Source organism: Pogona vitticeps, chromosome 6, assembly GCF_051106095.1.
Source record: "Pogona vitticeps strain Pit_001003342236 chromosome 6, PviZW2.1, whole genome shotgun sequence".
NCBI lineage: Eukaryota > Metazoa > Chordata > Lepidosauria > Squamata > Agamidae > Pogona > Pogona vitticeps.
In genome coordinates, this window is record NC_135788.1 from 86,718,989 (window position 1) to 86,742,094 (window position 23,106).

The following is a 23,106-nucleotide window of genomic DNA, read 5'->3' on the forward strand; positions in this document are numbered from 1 at the left end:
CTACATCTCATTACAAGACCAAAGTACTGTATTAAAAAGTTTTATGATTTCTTGATTCCTTATTATTTTGCCCAGTAATACTTTGTTGGTCACCCTTTCAATTCAGTAATTCTTGGGTAAACTCTGCAGGTCCCCTTTGTATCTACGCCAAGTTTCGGGTTTCTAGGCTTTTTTGCCTTGGTGCTATAATGCACACAGGCTCTGCCTGACATTCTCTTTTACTGTTACAGAATTTGTGGGCACCTTATAGTTATTCAAAAAATAAAAATGCTGAATGTTATTTTTTTAAGTCAAAGTAAAGCAGTTTGCAAAGCAAAAGTGCTGCTTTAGCACCAACATTCTTACCTATGCCAAAATTATCTCTCTCTCTGTCTGTCTGTCTGTCTGATGTGCAATAGTGGTTTCTTCTTCCTTGCAATGTGTAGATTTGCTGTACTTCTTCAAATTATCTAGCACTATCATCCTGCCTGAGAAAACCCGTTTATCTGTTTGTTGTACATTTGGGCCCCAAGTAAAGTCTTTTTCTCTGCTGCTCATGTCTATAATAATGGGCGTGTTATGGAAAGGTAGATTTTGACAGATATTTAGAAGACATTTTAATAATCCCTATTACCTGTTTATTTGTATGCATGGCTTAAATCATGTTCAAACCAACTTATGGCAACATCAGAAAAATATACACAAAGAAAATACAACATTTCCAGGTAATTCGATAATAATTTAAAGCCAGCATTTAAACATCCACGCTACCACTGCATTTGGATAGTCAAACTTCCTGTCCAGGGAAGGAGTCTGTTCACAGACGGTCTTCAAATAGAGAAGAAGAGATCAAGGTCCAACCCTGTAAATGTTGATGGAATGTAATTCCCATCAGCCTTATGTGCTAAATCCTGGGAGATGCAGCCCAACACCATCAGGCAGGCTGCACTGTGTCCATGCCTGAAGTAGGGACTGGACAATAATCATTGGAGATGTGCTAGTTCTGAATTTCTAGCCCTCCAAAATCTGTTTTGGTGCACATTGCCCAGAGAAGAGCTGGTGGGTAGCAATTCTTAGCCAAATGGAAATACTTGATTCCTGGTGAGGAAGAGGCTGAAAAAGATCATAATCTTTACACTCAAACCATTCCCTTCTGTCCCTGTATTCATAATATCTAAGTAGACAGTACATATCTATTTTAAGTGTCATGTGCATTTTCTAGAGGCAGAGCACATACAAAAACCTATACTGTACAGAAGTATCTGCCAGTTTACCTACTAGAAATAGGAAAAGCATGTTTTGGGATGCAAGGCATTATTTTCAGAATCTTCCAGTCAGCATAATTAATAGGTATGCTCATTAGGACTCTGACAGCAATAGCCCCCCCCCCCCAATAAGCTACTTTTCTAAGCTGTGATCAAAATACATTAGCTAGTAGACCAGGACTCATTGCTTCCATGTTGCCAGTTCTCATACAACTAATGAATACTGCACATTCAAAACTGTCTACAATCATATGTTCATATGGATCAGACGTTAAAGCAGATTTAGAGAGTAGTGTCTGGATTAAGGGGTCAGTCCTATACAGCAGTGGTCCCCAACCTTGGGCCTCCAGACTTTCTTGGACTACAACTCCCAGAAGACTTCACCACCACCTCTGCTGGATTTCTGGGAGTTGAAGTCCAAGAACATCTGGAGGCCCAAGGTTGGGGACCACTGCTATACAGAATTATCTGAGAAGCTTTCTTGTTAAACCCAGCACTGCATTCCACATATCAGTTCTCATTATTTATTTTCCCACCTTTATTCCATTTTTTAAAACCAACATGTCCCTTAAAGTGGTAGGTATACTGAAATTTTGGTAGCTTCCCCATTTTCTTAGTGTCAGCGGGGTTATGTACACACCCTCTTTGGGTTTACAAATAGAAAATGTTAAGGCTCTCCTCCCTTGTTGATGTGAGCTAAGGGTTAAAAGTGTGCTCATGTGAAGAAGTGAAAGTGTCGCTCATCCATTCACCCAGACTATTGTTTCTCTGCATTGTTTATGTGACAATCATAAAATATCTGATGCTGGTTATCTCATCTCCAGGTTAAACGTACACACCTTAAGCTTGATTAAAATGTTTCCATTTTCTGACCACATTTGAGAAAGAAAGGATAGATGAATTACATGAGAAGCACTTTTTCTATCAGCATTGTTGCTCCCAGGCTGCTTGAAATAAGCAGGCATCAAGAAAAGGAAGAGGAATGCAGTTTCTTTGTTACCATTAAACTGTTCCTACATGGCTGGAATTGTTCCAATACCCTGAGACAGAAAAAAAATCTATACAATCCACCCTTCCTCTTTACAATCCACCCTTCCTTGGGAAGAGAGGGACTTGTAGCAGAAAAGGGGAGAAAACATGATTAAGAGAAGGGGACAGGAAAAATTCCACATTGGACTGAAGAAAAAACATCGGAAGTGGGTTGTGAGTAAAGGAAGCCTATATGCTCCTTCTATCACCATCTCTCATTCAAAGTTTTGTATAACAGTAAATACTACATTAGGATGGGGCCACCTTGGCTCTCCAGATGTTTTGGACATCAACTGCCTAAAGCCCCAGCCACAATGGTCAACAGAAAGGGGTTATGGGAGTTGTAGTCTAAAACAACTGGAGGGTCTGAGGTTACCCATCTGTGTTATGGACATCACTGATGACTTTATGCCAACAGGCCAACTGGACTCGTCTCTTGAAGCCTCTGTTTCCCCTTGCACTTTATTGTCATTTTCCTCCTTCATGTTTATTTAGGACAAACCAAAAATGATTAACTACGTTCCTTCTTGTGCCAGGACTGCAGGGTGATGATTAAGCAAAATTCAAGATTGTCCTTTGTAGGTAGAAATGTTGACGGGCATCTGAAGTCCATAGTTTGAAGTCATCATGGCTTTCCAGTCATTTTCAAGTTGTTCATTTGGAAAATGCTATTAAAAGACAGGTTGAAGTTCACCTCTTCTGTCTCTGAAAACACCAGAGGAGCCACTGTACAACAAAAGGCCATGCCAGCAAGAAAAACCAGGTATGAGGAGACAGATGTACGGGCCAACTTGGTGGTTCCTGTGGATGAAGAGAAGATGATAGGATAAAATTCTACTTTGAAGGAAAAAAAAACATTGGAAGTGGGTTGTTAGTCATTCTACACCAAGGAGATCAGGTTTCTCCAACTCTGTTACCTCATCCTAGCTCAAGATTTAGATAAGAATAATCCGTAAGTGGGATAGATCAGTTGAAGCTTTATTCACTGGTCAACATTTCCTTTCAGGTTAGGGGCTGTTGTGAACAGTGATAGGAAGGCCTTTTACACATGCCCAAAAGTAAAATTCCTTACTACTACTACGGTATTACTCCTACTATTACCACCTTCTGTTTTTAAATTAAGCTAGGGTCCGAATGCCACCTCAGCATTAGCATCCAGCCCTGAACACATTTAGACGGGTGGTTGTATCAGTATGCTTAAAGCTTGAGTTCCATTTAGCATACAAGCCAACTGTTGGTCATGATACCTTTTTATTCTCTGATACGGACGCCAGGCCAGGATTCAACATTGCTGGGTGGCTCTGAAAGACAGAAAACTCTTGATGACCATCTGTACATATTAGAAGTGTGCTGCTTATATACCGCCCCATAGCGCTTCAAGCACTCTCTGGGCGGTTTACAATTTAATTATGTAGGCTACACATTGCACACACACACCAGCGATCTGGGTACTCAAGTCCATAAGCTATCCCAATCTGGTCTATGTTTTGTTGGCTTAAAAAAACTTATGAAAACCTTTTTCTGGGGTCAATTTTTTTAAAAAAATGTTTACACATACAAACTGGAAGCTTTAGCATTTTGCACCAAATATTACTTTTCTTTGTTGTAATTGTTGTCCATTTTTAAAAAAGTCAATTGTGTGCATGCCTACCTCATCACTAAAGCACACTGTTTTGATCTTGTCATTTTTGTTTCTGATTTTGTACCTATTTTGCTTGTCCTTAAAGAAACATTCTAAAGGTTTTCTCCTGCACCTTTTCTCCTGCACCTTTCTCCCAGTTCAGTGATCTTAAAGAGTACAAATGTCATGAAAATAATGACAAATCAAAATCTTCTCCCAGTCCCTTCTTTCTCCTCCAAGAACAGAGACTTTATACAAGGTACACAAGGTAAGCTAAGTGTAACAAAGAGGACCACGAATCAGGCACCACAGAGACGTGTCATGCATGCCTCAAGACAAAAACAGAGGTGTCCTGGCAGGGTGTTTGTGTGCTACAGCTTTCATCATCTCAGATAATGGCTTGATGACACATGGCACAGTTATGCTGCTAAAGCTAAATAATTGTGGTTCTGAAAGCTGTCTGAATGTTTGGGCACTCAGGAGCTCTGTGCTACCTTCTGTGTAGATTCTGGGCTACTACAAACAACCCATTATTACAGCTGGTATCATGTTAATGTTCCAGTATCTGATTCAAGCAGAAATAAAGGAAGTGTTTCTGTCCTGAAGGTTAGGCAAGCAAATTTGCAAACTATGGGAGGACAACAAGACTCCTGCAGCTTTCAACTGGTGAGAAATGTTAACTTTTCCACATTAACAAAATACTCATGAACTTCTTCACTACTCATGATCTTTTCCATTATTTACTAATTAGAGAGAAATAATTGGTCATTTTCAGGGAGCTTTGTTTTTCTTTCACTTAGCATAAAATTTTATATCCCAGTTTTTCCCTACTGAATGCCTTATGTGGCTAGGAACAATGAAATCAGAACGTTATTACCTTCTATAATAAAACAACACATCAAAAATAGATAAGGGTAAGATTTTTTAAAAAGCAGCTGGCTGCAAACAGAAAACAAAATGCACTGCAGCAGAGAAGAAAATGACCACCACAAAAGTCCAAGAGCCTGCCAAAACATGATCTCTGCATTCCAGCCAAAAGCCAGAGAGGGGTTAGAGGGCCTCCCAAATAAGTTAGGTATAGCTCTTCATAGTGCCCTGCCCCACCTCCATGCATGCCAGTTGTCAGATGGGATATGAAAAAGCACCTCTTCTAAAGATCCTGGGTTCACCTTGGTCAAGAGGTTCATTCAGGTTTAGGACACTCGTGTTTCCGATATGCATGAAGAAGTACTGCTTGAAGCCAGCGGCAGACTTTTTAAAAAACAGTGTACCCGATTGACTTCTGTTCGTGGTTTATTATGTAGCATATTCCTTCTTTCTTAATTTGCCTTAATAGCTCTTCTAGATAAACAGTGATTCATAAATATATGAAATAAATATCCCTCTTCTTTCTAAATGGATAACATACCTGCAAAGCTGCCCATGATTCCAAATAGCTGAGTCTTTCCCTCACTTTCTCCATGTCCTGCTGCAAAGCCTGAATGATGCTTGTTACCTGCAGATCTACTTCCTGCTGGATTAAGCCACCTGTTGGGCTCTCACAGATGGCTTCAGGGCTACTGCCAAGAACCTTTTCATGTGGGGCAATCTGTAGGTCTGTGAAGTGAGCGGGAGGTGATAGATCACAGGGACCTTCAGCTGAAAAAGATGACAGATACATCTAAAAGACTGAGACCTTAAGTGGAAGTGGTGCTCAAATATAATCCTAGAAATTGTCGTGAATTTTTAAAAGTGAGAGCCTTAAGGCTCAAATCTGTCTCAATGTCACATTGGCTCCACTTTTACCTGCGTGCAAAACAGAGGAAGGGGACAGGCAATGGTTGTGTTTTTGTAACTGGACAGTGGAGAAAGAACAGAAATAGTAAGAGGTTTAAAGGACTGCCACTGGTTCACTTGATTTTAGACTCTGAACTGAATCTCCTTCCCATCTCCAGTATGCTGTACACATCTCTTTTATAGGAGATATTTCCAAAATATCAGGACAAATGGGAAGTGGGTATTTCTAAAATGAGAGGTGGTGGCACTCATGCCTCTCTAGAATTTACATCTTCTGATTTAAAACATCCATCTTCCTAGTTCTCAATGTTTGATTTATTCTCAATGGCAGCAGAGTACCCACTTGGCAAGCAGATGATTCTAGGTTCCATCCCCACCTTCTCCAGTTACAGGATCTCTACCTGACACTTTAGAGAGAGCCATTTCCAGTTTGGACAAACATTGATCTGACTTTGTGTAAGGCGAGCATCCTATGTACCTTTTGACAAGCCTCTCATTTTCCTTTCTCCTAGATTGCTTCACTCTGGGGCATCAAGAATTAAGCTACCAGGGAAGTATTAAGACTTGTATCCCTTGACTTAAGAGCTGGCTGTACCATTAGGCAGAGTCAGGTGACTGCTTCAGAAAGCAAATACTAGGGGGCTACAATGGCAGCCTCCTGGCTGTGCCTTCCAAACTTCTCAGCTGTTCTCATATGCAAGTTGTTGCATATGCCACATAACCTGCTTATGGTCCCTTCAAACTAGCAGTGAATACCCCTTTATGGCTAGCATTCAGACAAGATTCCACTGCTTGCAAGCCCAGTCAGTTCCTGTGTGCAAATGGAGGGGAGTGTGCATCCCATCATTCCTCTCAGGCTGAAAAGTGTATCAGGCCACCTCTGCTGCCTTCTCTTGAGTTATTTTTCTTGAAAGACTTCTTTACACTACAAATCGGTCTGGTCACCATGTTTTCTCATTGGAGGCCAGGTAAAATGAGTCTCTTTCAGATAGCACTGTACCTCTCCTGCAAAAAATAAGGCTTAAATTGAACAAGAAGAACAGTGGGAAGTGGGGGAGCAGCCAGGAACACAAGGATAGGGGAATGGGAGGAGGAAAGAGGGAGAATCAGCACATGGTGAGGACAGCTCTGTCTTCACAAGTATGTTATGAATTAACCTCCCAAGGCCAAGAGACTGAATGACTCAGAAGACTATTCCAACACAGCAGGGCATTCCTGGAGTGAGTGAGGGCTATGAAAAGACCTTTCTGCATTATCAGTCAAGGCACATGCTAGAAGGCCAGCCTGGTCACTAGGTAGGGCTAAGGACCATGCTGCCTACCTCTGTTATATTTGAGGCAGCAAGGTTTAGAGAAGGATTGCTTCCCCCACTACCACTCTGCCAATTTTAAAGAGGTAGACTCTATAGCCTTCTCGTGGCAGCCACCATAGCCACAAAGAAAGAAAGAGACAGACAGACAGACAGACAGACAGACAGACACACACACACACACACACACACAGAGAGAATATACACATACAGCTTTATTTATAAATTTATTATACAGTTATCTATTTATTTATTTATTTAATTTAGCTTTCTATCTATCTCCTGCGTCCTCAAAACTGATGGGAGAGGTTCTGAAGACAAAGGATTCCTATCCAGGGCCAACAACACACAAGGGTATAGCCTGTAGGTGTGCTTATGAGTGATCTAGAACTGAACCTTGTCAGGGCAAGAACATGAATATCTTCTTCTCCCACACCACCTTCCTGTCCCAATCTGAGGCCTCTGTGGCTACTTCGTTAGTAAATAAAGAAAAGGCACATAAGAACCAATCACATGGTTAATGTCCTGTCTACTTGAGCCCTTGTACATATGCATCAGAATGAGGTGGAATATAAAAACTGCAAGTGTGAAGGCTTATTAAAAAACACCAAGTGAAAAGAATAAAAATTACTGCAAGTTTTATTTCAGGGAGAACAATCTAGGCCAACCTACTTCTGGCTGTACTACTGTTCTACCTAAAAGGAAGAAAACACAAGGGAACATTCAGAAACAAGACTCCCACAACCTATAGTCCGAAGCAGAAATGTCCATTCTAACTTCTCATGTCTATACCACCTCATTCTGATCAGATCATGGGGCATTCTTGGCAAAGATACTGGAGTGGAATTGCCGGTTCCTACCCCAGGTGGATTGCGTTTAGTCAGAACTCTCCACTATGACCTGTCCGTCTTGGGTGGCCCTGCACGGCATAGCCCATAGCTTCCCTGAGCTACTCAAGCCCCCTCGCCACGACAAGGCAGCAATCCAGTACTTTGGCCATCTCATGAGAAGAGAAGACTCCTTGGAAAAGACTTTGATGTTGGGAAAGTGTGAAGGCAAGAGGAGAAGGGGACGACCGAGGATGAGATGCTTGGACAGTGTCATCGAAGCAACCAACATGAATTTGACACAACTCTGGGAGGCAGTGGAAGATAGGAGGGCCTTGCGTGCTCTGGTCCATGGGGTCACAAAGAGTCGGACACGACTAAACGACTGAACAAACAAACCACCTCATTCTATCACATCTGTATATGTAGGTTCATTTTGGTGGACTACAGATTGTAGACTAAGGCAGAAGAACTCTGAATCAGATCCCAGGTTAGAGGCAGATTTTTTAAATGTCTAGCCACATAAAATGTTCCCTGCATATAGCAAACCATCATATCAGAAAGAGGCAATGCTAAACCTTGCCTTTTGGAGTGTTAGGCTGCTAAATGCAGGGAGACTTTTACCATTCCAAAGTATTTCCCATCTCTGATATAGCCCAGAATTCTATTAACTCATCTACCATCATATCTTGTGGAAAATTAATCAGCACTGAAATCCAGTCCTATAGCCACTGCTGTCTAGCCCTTGGGAAAACTACTCTCCCTTCTACAACTCAAAGAATTCTTCCACTGGCCATGCCAATAGGGCAGTAATTCCCAACCTTTGGTCCCCATATGTTCTTGGACTAAAACTCCCTGCTCAATGCAGGAATACAAAGGATATCTGGTTGGTACAACTACAGTTGTGAAGGATTCTGGTAGTTTTGAACATCTGAGGACCCAAGGTTGATAATTGCTGCAACAGGGGATTCTAGGAGCTGGACTCCAAAAAGTGATTTTTGCAAGCACTACTGCTGCCCCCAAGCCATTCCTCCCTTGGCATAATATTCCTCATTTAAATTGCTTTTTTAAAGGCACATGTTGGACTGCTTTAATGAGGTGCAGACATTGCCAAAACATCAGTGCACTCTGCAAAGAAAGCTGGTGAAATGCTTTGGCAGAAGCTCTGTATTATCTCTCACCACAGCCTAGTGCTATTCCATACTTGTCTTTTCGTCCTTAGTTTCTCTACTGGCCTCCTCCCAAAGGCTGTTTCTGTTGCAGAAACAATGAAACAGCCTGATGTTCTGGCAAACCTGTCCCTTTTGTTTTGCAGCAAAAACATGCGTTTTCTACCAAACTACTTATCTCAGAATCAAACCGAATTAATTACACTCTGAGCTTGTTTGCACTTGCAGGTGAAAGAGGCCCTTTCATTGCCAAGGGCACGTGGCACAGCCGCAAAGGGTCTGCCCCTGGCCTGCCTCTCCCTGTACTGAGCTTAACTTCCTGAGGCAAAATGTTACTCTCCCATCAATGGTACAACCTTTATTCAGTTCTCCCTCCCCGACTGATAATGGTTTGTACACTGGAGGCTTATGTTCACTCTTCTCACCACCTTGAGATTTCTGAGGATTGCTGAGAGGGAGGCTTGGTTGGTCTGACAGCACCATAGCCTAGGAGGGAAAAAAGAAACAGTTTTGAGTGAAGACTATAGAATTTTGGGTTTTTAATTATCAATTTCATAGCACTTTAACCACTTCTTTCTTCAAAGAATTCTGGAACTATGAGGTGATTTGATGAGGTTAAAATTAAAAAAAGAGGGAGGAAGCGATGGACAAAATGCTGTCACACTTTAAAAGCCAACAAATCTGTTTCAGTGTGAGCTTTTGTGGATCCGAATCCACTTCCTCAGGTACTTCCTCCACATGTGCAAAAAGTGGCTTTTGATCTAGGAAAGCTCAATGGAAAGAGATCTGTTAATCTTTAAGGTACCACAGTCTTGTGTCCTTTCCTTTTTCTTTAATTTTGTTGACATGCGGACAAAGACTAACACAACTGCCTCTTTGGAATTTTATGAGGTATCAGTCATTCTGTTAAGAGGATTATCTGGCCCTCCTTTGAAAAGAGGATAGTTCCCAACATTCTCTGGAAGATGAAGTAATTCTGCCCTGAGGGAATTCAAGTGTTCTACTTCTGAGATGGAAGTAGAAAAGTTTCAGAAGGTAAGGTTTTTCCTGCTTCTTGGCACAACTGCAAGGACATTCCAGGCTGCTTTTTTTTATTGTGGAAGCATACTAAAAGTTAATAGGTAGTGACTACTCATGGCCAAGAAAGGAACAAACCCTCCAAAATATTCAGTTGAGCCGCAAACACAGGTTACTTTTGCTTTTTGTTATTGTTAGCTAAAATGGTGAAATAAATTCTGGTTTGGTTTAACAGCTCAGATCACAAACTCAGCTTGAAACATGTTTATCTTATTCATGCAGAAGCCCTCACAAGGAAATGCAAGATTTTAAAAAGGAATTTGTTCACAGGGGGGCTCAAATGCCATCCAAAAGGTGCATTCTGACAAAAAAGTGAGTGGAAGAGCAATAGTTAATGTCAGTGCAACTAAAAACTAGATTTTTTAGTGAGGGGCCAGACATTCCTTACTTAACATCAAGCTGTCCTGCCCTAAGGTAGAGAATTATGCCTATGATTCTCTGATGGCAGCCTATTTCTGTTGATCCACAGCTTTCCCTCATGTATTTCATCACCTGATCAGGTTCCACCTGCTGCAGGCTATCACAGAACACTTCGCTCTCGGACTCACTGGTTGCCTGATTGCTCTTGATAGCTTTGTCCTTGTATCCTGGTCCTGCAACAGAAAAGGGGCTCAGATGTAGAGAAGTGCATTCTCTCTGTGGAAGTACACACAGGGAGAATGCACACATGCTTATTTGTATATAAGTGAGCACGGCAAGCCCATCATGCGTGCATGTCGGGGGGCAGAGATCCGTCTCTGTGGCCCAGTCCTGAGAAGCCAGCGGACCATCACAGGGCCACGGACCGAGGGTTGGGGACCCCTTCTCTAGAGGATGTGGGGAATATTTCTACCAGATCCCTGCCTTCCAAAACAGTAAATTAAAAAAAGTCATTAGTGGGTATGAGAGGGTTTTTTTTCAGTTAAATTAAAAAAGTATTTTTAAAAGAAAAAAAATATTTTGAGGCTGATGTAGCACCCCTGCAAGCTCCACAAGAATGCATGTGCCTTCAGACCTCAATAGGTTGCCCACCCATGCTTTAAACATTGAGCTGGCCACCTTCTACAATGTTGGGCTGTCTGATCAGGGAAGTGAGCTATGTAACTAACTATTCAGATTTAAAAGAATTCTTACATCTGCAGAAGAAAGATAATGGGTTTTCTGCCCAGGCTCTGTACATATCATTAAGATTCAAGAATCAATGAACTAGGAAGATAGCTTAATTATCTAAGGAGAATAAGACACCAAGTTTTGGGATCTCAGTCTCAGGCAGGAAGAAGGGAGCCTCCACCCCCAATTCATCCATTAGCTTGTGCAGAATGGGAATTCTAAGTTTGAGCTGAGCTGTGTGCTCAGCAGAATCTGAAACTGAAATGATTTCTCCTAAGTAAAACAGGGCAGAGTCCCGTTTTCACCAAAAGAGAAGAGAATAATTTTTTTCATCTGCCCCTTGGAGCCTTAACAGTGTCAACTCTCTTCTATTTACACCTATGGCTTTTAAAATACTTGATATTGTGTTTGCATTAATAATATAAGCATGAGAAGATCATGCCTTACCAATTACTTGCCATGGCATAAGACAACAATATCCCCACTTTCAGATTTCAGGAATTCCAAGATGATCTCATGATTTTAAGAGGAGTAGAATGATAAGAGAGAACATGGGTTTATGCAACAGAGTCTTTAACCCCTCTCCAAGGATGGGCAGAGGTCTGGGCAGAGCCTGCTCCTTATTATGCAACCCAGATGCTCCATCCTGTTTGCATGTCTTGAAACACAGAGGAGGAAGCTCCAGAGAAAAAGTCCCACACTTCAGAGCTGTTCATAGACCTCCAGTGGCAGAGGCATTCATAAGTCTCTACCAAAAGTCCCCTAGCTGACTCTGATGAGCACCTTCCTCCCCGTGAACTTAAACTGAAGGGATGCCTCACTGTTTTCAAGCAACTTACAAACAAGAAGTGCCTGACCTCAGAAGAGCCAACCCTCTGCATTTCTCAGGATGTCCTCTTCCAGGGCATGACTCCGCCTTCCCACCCTGGCCTGGGCAATTCTGTTGCCTCAGCATTGTGAATGACTGACTGGATGGACCAATGATCTGCTGTAGCAGAATCCCCCATCCTTCTGAAAGTAAGATCAGAGCTATAAAAGAGTCCTCTGTCTCCACTGTGGAGACTTCAAGGTCTAAGAAGTCACTGAAACTTTACACTAATTTATTTCTCACTGCTCTAGTATGAGAGTGGGCAATCTACAGACCACGGACTACATGTAAACCCATTAAGGGCATTTTTATACTCACAAAGCCCCCCTATAGCAAGAAAAAAAAAGTACACAAAAACATGTTTTTCTGTTTCTGGAGGCCTCCAAGAGCAGCATTTTTCAGATCAAACAGGCGTGTGGGGCGAGACCCTCCTTCCCTTCCCAATCAAAAACATTTACCAGAACTTGAGCTGGACTCCCAGGCACTTCCAGTTGTTTTCTCCTTTTTAATATTAAAAAGAAATCTCAATATTCCCAAGCCCTGTGCAGCTCAGCATTATGCGGAATAAAAAATTCCACCTATCCCCGCGTTAATAGGAAGGGCATACAGTCTGGGAAGGACTGCTCGTTTATTTGCAGAGTTTGAAAACGTAACTCTGTGGGACTTATGACTTTAGGATTTTCAGAGTAATGTGTAATCTGAATAACCGAGGGGGGGCATTTGCAAGCTTTGACCCTTTGAGCCATAGATAGGGTGTGCCTGGCCACTGTCCAAGTCAAACTAGCTTGTCCTTTGCACAGATAGATGCAAACTATCATCAGGGAGACATACGTAGGTGAGAGATGGCAGAAGGAACGCATTAATCAGAATACATTTCCTCCCTCTGTATAATGTGTGAAAGAAACATGCAGCGGCTGTCATTGTTTTCTACTTGAGAGCATGGAGGGCATGCAGTCGCAAAGGGGAGTGACCTCTTCCTCCCCCCTGTCTCTTTTACTTAATTTCTTCAGTGAACTTTTCAGAAGGATGGCGATTACAGTGGACTGGGCAGTCAATCAGCACGATCAAAAAGGAAATGACTTAAAAAACAAACAAACAAACAAACAAAAACCCAGGATCAGCGTCCAAAAGAGACTTTTCCATTCAGCTGTAACTGGGTTTTAAGGAGATTTCCTATTTCCACTACATGGTGTGTTTGGCTTTGTCCTCAAGATCCACACAGACAAATGTGGCTTGCGGTTCTCTCAGAGGGCATATTTCAGGTGCCATGTAAAGGTAGCAGATAAAGAATGCCAGAGTGTGCAGTATTGTCAAATATGAAATTCTCTTGCACAGTTGAAACGAATGGAAATCAGGCCCAGCACGAGTACTTGGCATCCTAACACAACTACAGTGGTTGCCAACATTCTGTTAAGGCCCACTAGTGTTGATACCTGCATTGGGCCCCCTTCCTGGGCCTGCAGGTGGCCAAGTCTGCAAGCTGCCATTTTAATTTCCCACAATTCCAATCCTCTCATCCACAATACTGAAAATCTGTGTGGTACTGTGGGAAAATGGTGGTTCATAATAGTCTTCCACTGCCACAACATAGATCAGGACCCACAATCTGACCAAAGTAGGAATGGGCTCACCAGAACCCCTCTCCTTTAGCCCTAGCCCTCTTGTAGAGTCCTGAAGTCTCCGTCTGTAACTGTCACTGACTTGGCCAGCAAAAGGGCTTTTGACCCATGGGATCATGTTACAATAAACATAAGAGATAAGGGCTGGGAATAGAGCCAGATGTCCATGTTGGAAAGCTTAATCAAAGGTGCTCTGGAGGAAAAGGTGCATATCAAGTTTCTGGAATGAAATGGAAAAGGGGAGGGGGGGCTCTGGTTTTGCATTTAGCCAGCAGTCCAAACCTCCTCCTATTTTCCCAAGTATCCTGTCTCTCAGCTCTTTGCAGAATGTTTGTGTGGGAACAAATCAAGGAGGTCTGATAGTGAAGTTACTTAGCAAAAGAAACAGAATGTGTTCTGAACTATACTCCTTTTCTCTCACTTCTGCTTCTCACTGCCAACAAAAATTTTGGAGGTGCTGGCGTTAGGTTGCTTCCTATGACCAAATCACAAACATCTACAGGCAGGTTAGACAGCTCCAGTCCAAGCTCATTAGCGCGAACTGCATAACTTGAACAGTTCCATACTACATCTGAGACAGGGATACTTTGCCGAGAATTACATGGCTGCCGGATGATATGGAACAAGGTAATCTCCTTGAGACTCCTCTGCCTGGAGGATAGATGATCTGCCACCAAACATGTCTAACAGGCTTCATAAACCTCCAGGGAAGTTCTTCCCTAGAGGTCTATGGAGCTTGTTAGACATGTAAGCTGATTTGACAAATGTGGATTGAGGTGAGTTCCTATTAAGGAAAGGCTGACTACAAAAGATACCAGAAAAATTGTAAGCCAGGAGCCAATATGATTTTCATTATCTTGATTTCACATCTTGAAATTGTTCCTTTTTTGGACTACAACTCCCATAATCCCATAACCAGACTATCCCCAGCTGAGTAATTTTGGGAGTTGTAGTCCAAAATGTAACCTTACAAGCTCTGCTGAAAAAGAACCAGACCAACTTTTGCATTGTGGGTCTTGGAATAAAAAACATTATAAAGCTATCTGCTACCTCATCACAACAATTTAAGAACATGATCAGACCCCCCACCTTACCCAACTTTTGCTGCCAATTATTTGTACCTGTTTTCTTCTTGAAGAAGGACTCAGGGGGCCTCGGCATGTCATGGATCACTTCATAGAGGGGTTCAAAGTAGACAAACATGTCTTCCGATGTGTCATCCAATGGTACGGTGTTAATGACCTGTCAGAAAGTCCTAGAAGGGATTCCAGGTGGTACAAGACCATTCGCTGCAACTCAGAGAATGGTTTAGGAGCATCTGATACTGTAGCACTACAGAAGGAATGAAGACCTATACCTGACTTGTTCCTTGGATGGGAGACTGTTAAAAGCTTAATGTAAAGCCCTGGGCTTTATAGAAGAACTTAGGATCAGATCCTATGTTAAAGCAAATATTTACTTCCTCCTCTTAGTTGGCCCTCTAGAACTGTAGATTTTTCAGTGTCATGTGTCTGAGATATGAAATATAGAAACCAAAGCATACTATTTTGAATTGACAAAGCAATGGTAAGCTAATATGCTGAATGTGGATTGAGGCAAGAATCTGTCAAAATAACTATTATTTTGGGCAATCTCCAGAGGTCTGGGAGCCACCCATGCCTAGACCTGGGAAGGATATACCCACATTTCACGTAGCCCATTATCATCAACACTGGTTGGCCCCAGTTCTTTAGGATTTCAGGCATAACTTTTTCTTATCCCTATCAGGAGACACTAAGGATTGAACCTGTGACCTACATGCAATATTCCAAGCAACACTTTTCTAGAAGAGAAGTGACTTCTTCTTTGAAACAGTCAGGCAGGAGAGTATGGTGAGACACACAAAGTATATCTACAGTTTCCTGATTTTCTTACACAATGCCCATTTAGGTGTGGTATTTGTTTTTAGAGCATTTCGACAACCAAGGGTATAAAATGCTTGGTAATGTTCACCACCAGGATGTCAAATTCAGGCTTATTACATTATTTTGCCTCGAAAATCCATCTACCATATAATTTCACAATCAATTTCATTTTGACGCTGAAAAATCTGACAAATGCTGAAATGATAATGACAAACTTAATTTCAGTTCCATTCAAAACCTGCTGGAATCTCTCTGATGTGAAATCGCACATTTAAGAGTAAAGGATCCTCAGCGCCCCTGCCCCCAAATATTCATTAGTCCTAAGATCTGAGATGTGTCTACTTCAAAATATGTTCTTCCCTGCTTTTCTGGCCACGTATTCCTTTTTCAGTGGTATACTGTGGTCTACTCATCTTGATGCTCTTTACTGTAATGTGTTTCCATGGCAACCCAACCACAGCCCACAAAACAGGCCTTGAACTAGGAAGGTGTTTTTCATTTCCTACCTTTTGAGCTGCCTTCTTCATCTCAGCAATATAAGCAGCCATTGCTTCCTCTTTGGTCATCTTTCCCAATCTATTCCATGCATCCCTGCCAAAGTCCCAAAATAACTGTTTAGCCAGGGGCAGATACTTAATTTGCCTGAACTATCTGGCAATTCCAGTCCCCTGTGACTTAACCATTCTTCCTCATGGCAAGAGTCATGTGGCAATTCAGTGATGAGTAAATAGCACTCTGTGCGTGCTGTGAATCATAGTTTATTCTTACTGCTTATTTACTACTTTAAAATATTTATAAGCCATTTTTTATACATCCCAAGCAAAATGCATCATCATAAAAAGCAATATGGACTTAGTAATAGTTAGAATACAACTACTGATCAGTGGAATTTAAATTAGTCATAACTAACTTCATTCAGTGATTCTGCTGTAAACCTAATTCTGAATTCAACCCAATAAATTAAAACAGCAAATTCATCATGCAGAAGAACAGTAAAAAAACCCTACATCATACTTTTAAATGTGTTTACTAAAACATAATTTCCATAGAGTTCAATAGCATTACTCACAGGTAAATTAGTATATTATTGTGCTGTAACTCAACCAAATGATTCCCTTATCAACAAAGTTCAGCAGTCTTATGGAAGGCAGCTGGGGATTGACTCCTCCCCATGTCTAAAGCCATTGTCTTCCAAAGCCTCAGGCCACTGCGATAAAACCCCTTCTTCCCACTACACAATTCTAATCATCCATAATTATGATGTAAAACACAGGGCTTCTGAATAAGAGCTGCACACAGGCTGCCATAGGGGGAGTTCTGCAAACATGTAAGTATCTCTCACTCTTGTGCCCTGCAGATGTTTTGGTCCATAACTCCCCATCAATCACAGACAGGAGAGCCAATTGTCAAGGTCTGTGGGAGTTAAGCTCCAAAACATCTGGAGAACACCATGAAACAGGAAGGATGGTATAGGGCAGTGGTGGCGAACCTTTTTGGGCTCGCATGTCTAAACTGGGGGGGGGGGACAGTGGGCAGTGTGCTGCCGCTGCAAGAGTGGCGGCAGACCCGGAGGACCCAGGACTGGAAGTGGTGGACCCGGACCTGGATATGGCAGTGGAACCTCCGCTGCCAGCACCAGTTGCTCCGGATCCACCTGGCAAAGCACCAGCATCAGCTGCAGCCACCTCCTGAGGTTTGGCTGTGCAGGGAGGGGGGAGTAGCTATCTGATGACCAATGGCTTGCGTGCCAGCAGAAAGGGCTCCATGTGCCAGCTGTGGCACGTATGCCATAGGTTTGCCATTGTTGGTATAGGGCTTTACAATTTTTAAAAGGGCCACCATGAAGCACACCAGCAGCCAGTGTTGTTCAACATGTTGATGCCTTCTTCTACAAATAAAGTAAGCAGTGCTTTATGCCAGCAGTCCAAGGCTGAGCTCTATTACTGAAAATAAGATCAGGGTTAAGTTTTTGCTGAATACTATTGGCTCAAATTAAACTTAATTTTGAAAAAAGCTTCATCAGATTTTGAGAAAAGTTGGCACTGGTCTATCTTACCATTTATACCTGCCAATAGGGTCCCAAAAGCCTGGTCTGGAGATTTGGCATGGACCCACTGTGGCTTGCTTGTAGTAACTATAGAAGCGCAGCATTTCCTCATAGGATGGGCGGTATGAGCCTGTTAAGAAAAGTAGGAGCGATGTGCTTAGGTTCATTATATATCTGGAACAGTTCCTCTCTTTTGGCAGGAAACATAATGGGAAACTCTTTTTGAACGTTAACAACTTTATTGAACTTAAGATTTCAACAACAACTTAAACCGGTTCAAATAAACTAATATTGTGCAACTGTCCAAATGGAGGGGACAATAATCCTGCCTTTGAGCTGACTGGATCTAAGAATGGGCTGGTCCAAACCGTTTGCGATCTGTTGGCTTCCTCAGGGGTATACTCCTCACCGTGCAGATGGTCCCACAACAGGGATGTCTGGCCCAGTCACCCTCCACAGGTGGGTGGTTGAACGTGGAGTCCAGCCGGACCACCTTCTTCCAATGACCCTGTCCTCTCAGATATACCACCACTGCCCATTCTAACAGATCCACCGGAATCTTTCTGTTTGGTGATGTCTGGATTAGGCAGCAACCCTCTGGTCTTTAGATTATGCAAATCCTCTAATAATCCTTTCATTCGTTCATATTCTTCTGCCTTCTCCTTTTCTCTTACTATCCTCTTATCTTTCTCTGCTAGTGCTCCCGGAATTCTAAATTGTTTCCTCCCACTCTGATCCTTTATATCTTCCACCCATACTGGTAAAATTAACTCCTCCTCTCTTTCCCCCTCTTTCTCTTCTACCAAACAAATCTCGACCTTTTCCTCTTTCTCCTTCAGTTCTCTCCTTGTCCCTTCTTCTACATTCACATCCTTTTCTAATGTCTCTCCCATTCTTTCCACTTCATCCCACGCGAGTATCTTTTGTTGAGGGGATGGCTCATTCTCCATTTTCTCTTTTTTCTCTATCTCTCTTTCACAAGTAGTCAGAATCACACATGCAGATTTATTTGTTTTTCTTAAATGGGTAGGTGCCAGTACCATGGGTTTAAAGATGCCCATACATCTGTTCGCTCTTATGGTAGCACTTTGAGGACATCAATCTGAGATGGATGAAACTCTAGTTCACTCTTTCTTAACCCCAAGGAATTTAAAAAGATGAATTGTAGATCTCAAGGAATAAGGACACAGTGTGAAACTTTGCAGCTGCTTGCTGGTAAGCTAACGGGACACATGCAGCACCATCACCCACTCCTATTCTGGTTATTCCCTACATGAAAAGTGTGTATCAGATATAGACTCATTGGGCATGTTCCCTTTCATTTTTTGGAACCAAGTAAGCTTAGGGAGTTTGATGTCAGACCTCAGAAGTCAAAGTGATAGACCAGGCTAATAAGTCAAGTTGCAGCCCTCCCCAAATGAACTCTCACCATTCTTGGGCAAGCCTTGGATGACACGGACAGCTGCTTCAAACTGCTTCTGATAATCTGGTTCTTCTGCTTTCTTCCCCATTGGTGCTAAGTTTGGGATAGAAATGATTGTTGAAAGGACTCTGTGGAGAGAGGAAAACGGAAATTAATTGCATTCAGACTCTTTATTGGAAGTTAAGAAGTGCTGGGGAGAAGGTTCAGGAAACCAAAATTACTCTTCCAGTATTGAACCTAACTCTCTTCTACCCACTGTCTTCTATGCTGCGGTCCACCCTTGTTGAAGACCAACACAGAGCTTGGAAAAGTTTAGGACTACAACTCACCATCATTGTGTTTAAGACCAAACCATGGCCAAAGGTGGCTTACAATATATTTGCTTTGTTTATCCTCAAACTCTGTAACATTAATTCTGAAGGATTACAAATGCTGAATTAAGTCTCAGAGGTAAGACAGTTGCCCAAAAGCTGTCTGGCAAGTCCTTCGCAAACGTTCAGCTTAATCTCTTGTGTTTACTACTGTACTTCCAAACATACAAAATACATACAAAATTTGGAGTGTTACTGTGCAACTTTATTGCCCTTGTCTTCTCCCATCCCCATAAATAAATAAATGAATAAATGAATAAATGAATAAGTAAATAAATAAATAAATGCATACATACATACATACATACATACATACATACATACATACATACATACATACATACATACATACATACATACATACATACATACATACATACATACATAAATGTGTGCCATCAAATCAATTCTAATTTATGATGACACTTCTCAGTGTTTTCCAGGTAGAGAACACTCAGAAGTGGTTTGTCAGTCCCTTCTTCTGGCGGGTAGCTCAGGGACAGTGCCGCTTGCCCAAGCCCACACAAGCTGGCTCTTGTCCCTGGAGGACCAGTGGGGGATCAAAGTGCTACTCTCTGGATCCACAGCCAGATACCCAAACCACTGAGCTATCCAGCCAGCCAGTAAAAACAGGAAAGGAAAGGAAAGGGGGGGGGAACGGTGGGATAATTTGGTAGAGCTAAAAGTGGAAAACAACAAAGGTAGCTGTGTTTTTCATTAAAAAAAATTCTGAAAGCCATATTAAGCTAGTATCTTTATTAAGCTACCTAGAGACCTTTGGGTAGTGTGGGCGGCATATAAGTTAAATAAAATAAAATAAAAGAAAGAAATAAAAATGAATGAATGAATGAATGGCACAAAATGTATGCAAACTTTCAATGCCTTCACCAGGCAAGTGGTAACAAAATCCAGGAAGAGAGAAAAGTTCTGACTTTATGTTGATATTATGCTATCTGATCGTATCCTTATATTGAAGAAGTCTTACACATACAAACAGGACAATCACTGGTCTGATTGTTTTAGGTTTCAGCTGGTGTAATTTTATTTTATCACACTTTACTACATAGTTCCCCTATTTCAGATGCAGAAATTTATGGAGTGAAGGTTCAGATGCTGTTGTTTGTCACCAGAGTCAGTGTACTGTAGTGGATAGAATGCAGGACCAGGCGATCTTGGTTCAAATCCCCACACAGCCATAGAAATTTATCAAGTTAGGGCACCAATGCTACTTTAATCCCTTCCTCAGCTCTCTCACATAGCTTGCTGACATAGGAACTCGCTGGGCAGGTGGTGGCTGCAATAGTAAACCATTCCTTGAACATGTCACATAGCTCAAAAACCCTGTGAGGGTTGCCATAAGTCAGGACTGACATGATGGCATGTAATGACTACACAATATAGGCCTTGTCCAGAACACCCAGAGTCCAGTGCCTGAGTGTCAAGATAAGCATCTTGCTGAGAAAAACAGAATACAGGCCATTGCTCCAAGATTCCTCTCACTGCTAGTGATGTCACCTTTGTCAGAGCCACCTTGACACAGTACATCATCAGTAAAATGTGGAAAAACCCCAGGCCAGCTTCATGTGAGCAGTCTTGGGATGACCCTGTGCAATTCACGACTTGTTGACCTACAGAGAGTTATTTTGAAGCCAATCCAGTCCAATGTACTCCTTGGCAGAAAGCACAGAACAAAAGCTAACAAAGCAAAAGGAAGAAACTGAACGAGTCACTCAGTGAAGCAAGGAAACTCTCACTGCCTCCAATCCTTGCCAAGGGTCAAACCAGCCATGATGTGGAATGTGCTTAACACTAAATAGATGTTCTTTGCAGGGCTGAGAGGTATTATGATCACAGCAAATACGGAAAGAGGATTTGATTCTTTTTCCTGGACTGCTCTCTTGAGGAAAAATCCCTCATCTGAAGCTACTATTTGAGAACATAGAGCTTCTGTTGGATAAGACCAAACACCTCTCTAGTTCAGCATCCTGTTCCCAGAAGGGCCACCCAGATCCTTCTTGGAAACCCACAATAGGATATAAGGGCAGTAGTCCTCTTTCACTGTTGTCTCTCAACAACTGGCAACAGAGGTCAATGTGAACAGGGAGGCAGATTTTAGCATATTCATATTGTGAGGAAATCTTCCATTGATGCAGAAAGAAACAGCAGAAACTCCTAATCCCAGGTAGCCAATATCAACTACAGTATTATATTCACTCCTCATGTTGTTCTGCTAACCAGGCACTTTGCTGTACACCTTCCTGCTGTAGGTATCACTTTCTGTAGCTCTGAAACAGGTCCCACCCAAGATATTTGCTGTGCAAGGCATAACAGCAAATGGCACCCTCTCTGCCTCAACAAGTCAAGGTTCATGGTTTAAGAGGAGCTGTGTTATTTTGGCACCTGAGGCAGACAATTCAAACAAGCACCTCTGCTTTCTTGACAATAAAATCCAGTAATAAAACACAGATTTGCTGTCCCTTTGTGACACCCAAAATCAGTTTCCTGAGGCAGTCTGGTGAGTCTGTCTCATAAGGAGCCCAATCTAGCTTGGAAGTGGAAGCCACATTTTTGGGAACCCAGTGCTTGCCCACTGTGCCCATGCATGCACCTTCCCTGTCTTACTCATGCAGCCCATTCACCAGTGCTCCTTATCTACTACACTTTTGTTCCTATAAGAAACTTCTCTAACATATACTGTTTCCATCTCTTAATCCAAACATCACTACGGGTAACCCCTTCTCTTTCCCAGCTAATAACTCTTTAAACCTATCAGAGCCATACACCATGCTCTGCTCTTTGCTGCCTCAAGATTGCATCAAGTTTACACTTTCTGCCTTCAATTCTTATGCCCCCCTTCTCTGAAACACCATTTCGCCCCACTACCTTTTAAAATAAGTAAATAAATAAAGAATATAATGTGCTTTGTGCCGCAGAGTCAATCCTGATCTCAAACCTCCATTCATCGCCTTGCCCAGGGTCCAGTCTGTCCTGAGCTGGCCTCCATCCCCCAATACTTCTGGCTTCCCTGACAGTATAAGTGTCTCTGCCCTTCTCCCTTGTCTTCTCTAGCTTGCCACAGGAATCACACCCACCCACATACCTAAATGCCCCTTTGTGGACTTATGATCTCTCCTAACCAGAGTTGAGCGGTTCACTGTCATAACGAAAAACGCGGTCAGAAGAACATAAGCTCGTCCAGCTGCATATGTTTCAGCATACAAGAGGTTCCTTCCAGCCTTACCTTGCACAAGTGCTTTCCTAACGTCACACTTTGCCCGGGCCACGGATTGTGCAAACCTCTTGTTTATTATGGCAATCAGCTGACGCCTTCCGCTTTTCGTCTTCTAAGGCCAGCCTCCCACGGCCTCTGTGAGGCTGAAGTGCGTCTCAGCCAATCACCGTGCCGCTTCGCATTCTGTGTCTTATGTCTCCGCCAATCAATACTAGGCCGACCTCTATCCTCCCCCTTCGAAGATGCACTTCGCTCCGGCCTTCCCTCCCCCCTCCCCTTTCTTTTGCATACTGTAGTGTAGTCTATTACGCGCTTATGTGTCAGCGCCAACTTCAGGAAAAGTAACAGTGCCATCTACAGGGCAAAGACAAAACTTACATGCTGGGATTATTATTACAGTATTATTATAACTGACATAATTGTTTTTTTCTCTTGGTGCAGATATTACTTACTATTGAGAGGGGCTGGACAATTTGTGCCACAACTCAGCCGTTAGTAAGA

At 42.3% G+C, this 23,106-nt stretch overlaps 1 protein-coding gene across 5 annotated transcripts; it reads right to left on the reverse strand.

Annotated features, from left to right (window-relative positions):
- Positions 1–594: 594 nt before the first annotated feature.
- On the reverse strand, positions 595–22,762 carry ACBD4 (acyl-CoA binding domain containing 4). Of its 5 annotated transcripts, none has more exons than XM_073004118.2 (10): positions 22,615–22,762; positions 19,009–19,130; positions 17,589–17,709; positions 16,039–16,123; positions 14,750–14,870; positions 10,545–10,645; positions 9,392–9,461; positions 5,303–5,532; positions 3,521–3,574; positions 595–3,074 (listed from the first exon to the last, which is right to left on the reverse strand). In XM_073004118.2, the coding sequence occupies exons 2-10, from the start codon at positions 19,088–19,090 to the stop codon at positions 2,964–2,966; spliced, it is 975 nt and encodes a 324-aa protein (XP_072860219.2). In that variant the 5' UTR covers positions 19,091–19,130; positions 22,615–22,762; the 3' UTR covers positions 595–2,963. The 5 variants fall into 5 exon arrangements, with proteins under 5 accessions (XP_072860219.2, XP_072860217.2, XP_072860222.2 ...); XM_073004116.2 differs by having other exon boundaries at positions 9,332–9,461; positions 22,615–22,755; XM_073004121.2 differs by having other exon boundaries at positions 9,404–9,461; positions 22,615–22,754.
- Between the last annotated feature and the right edge of the window lie 344 nt (positions 22,763–23,106).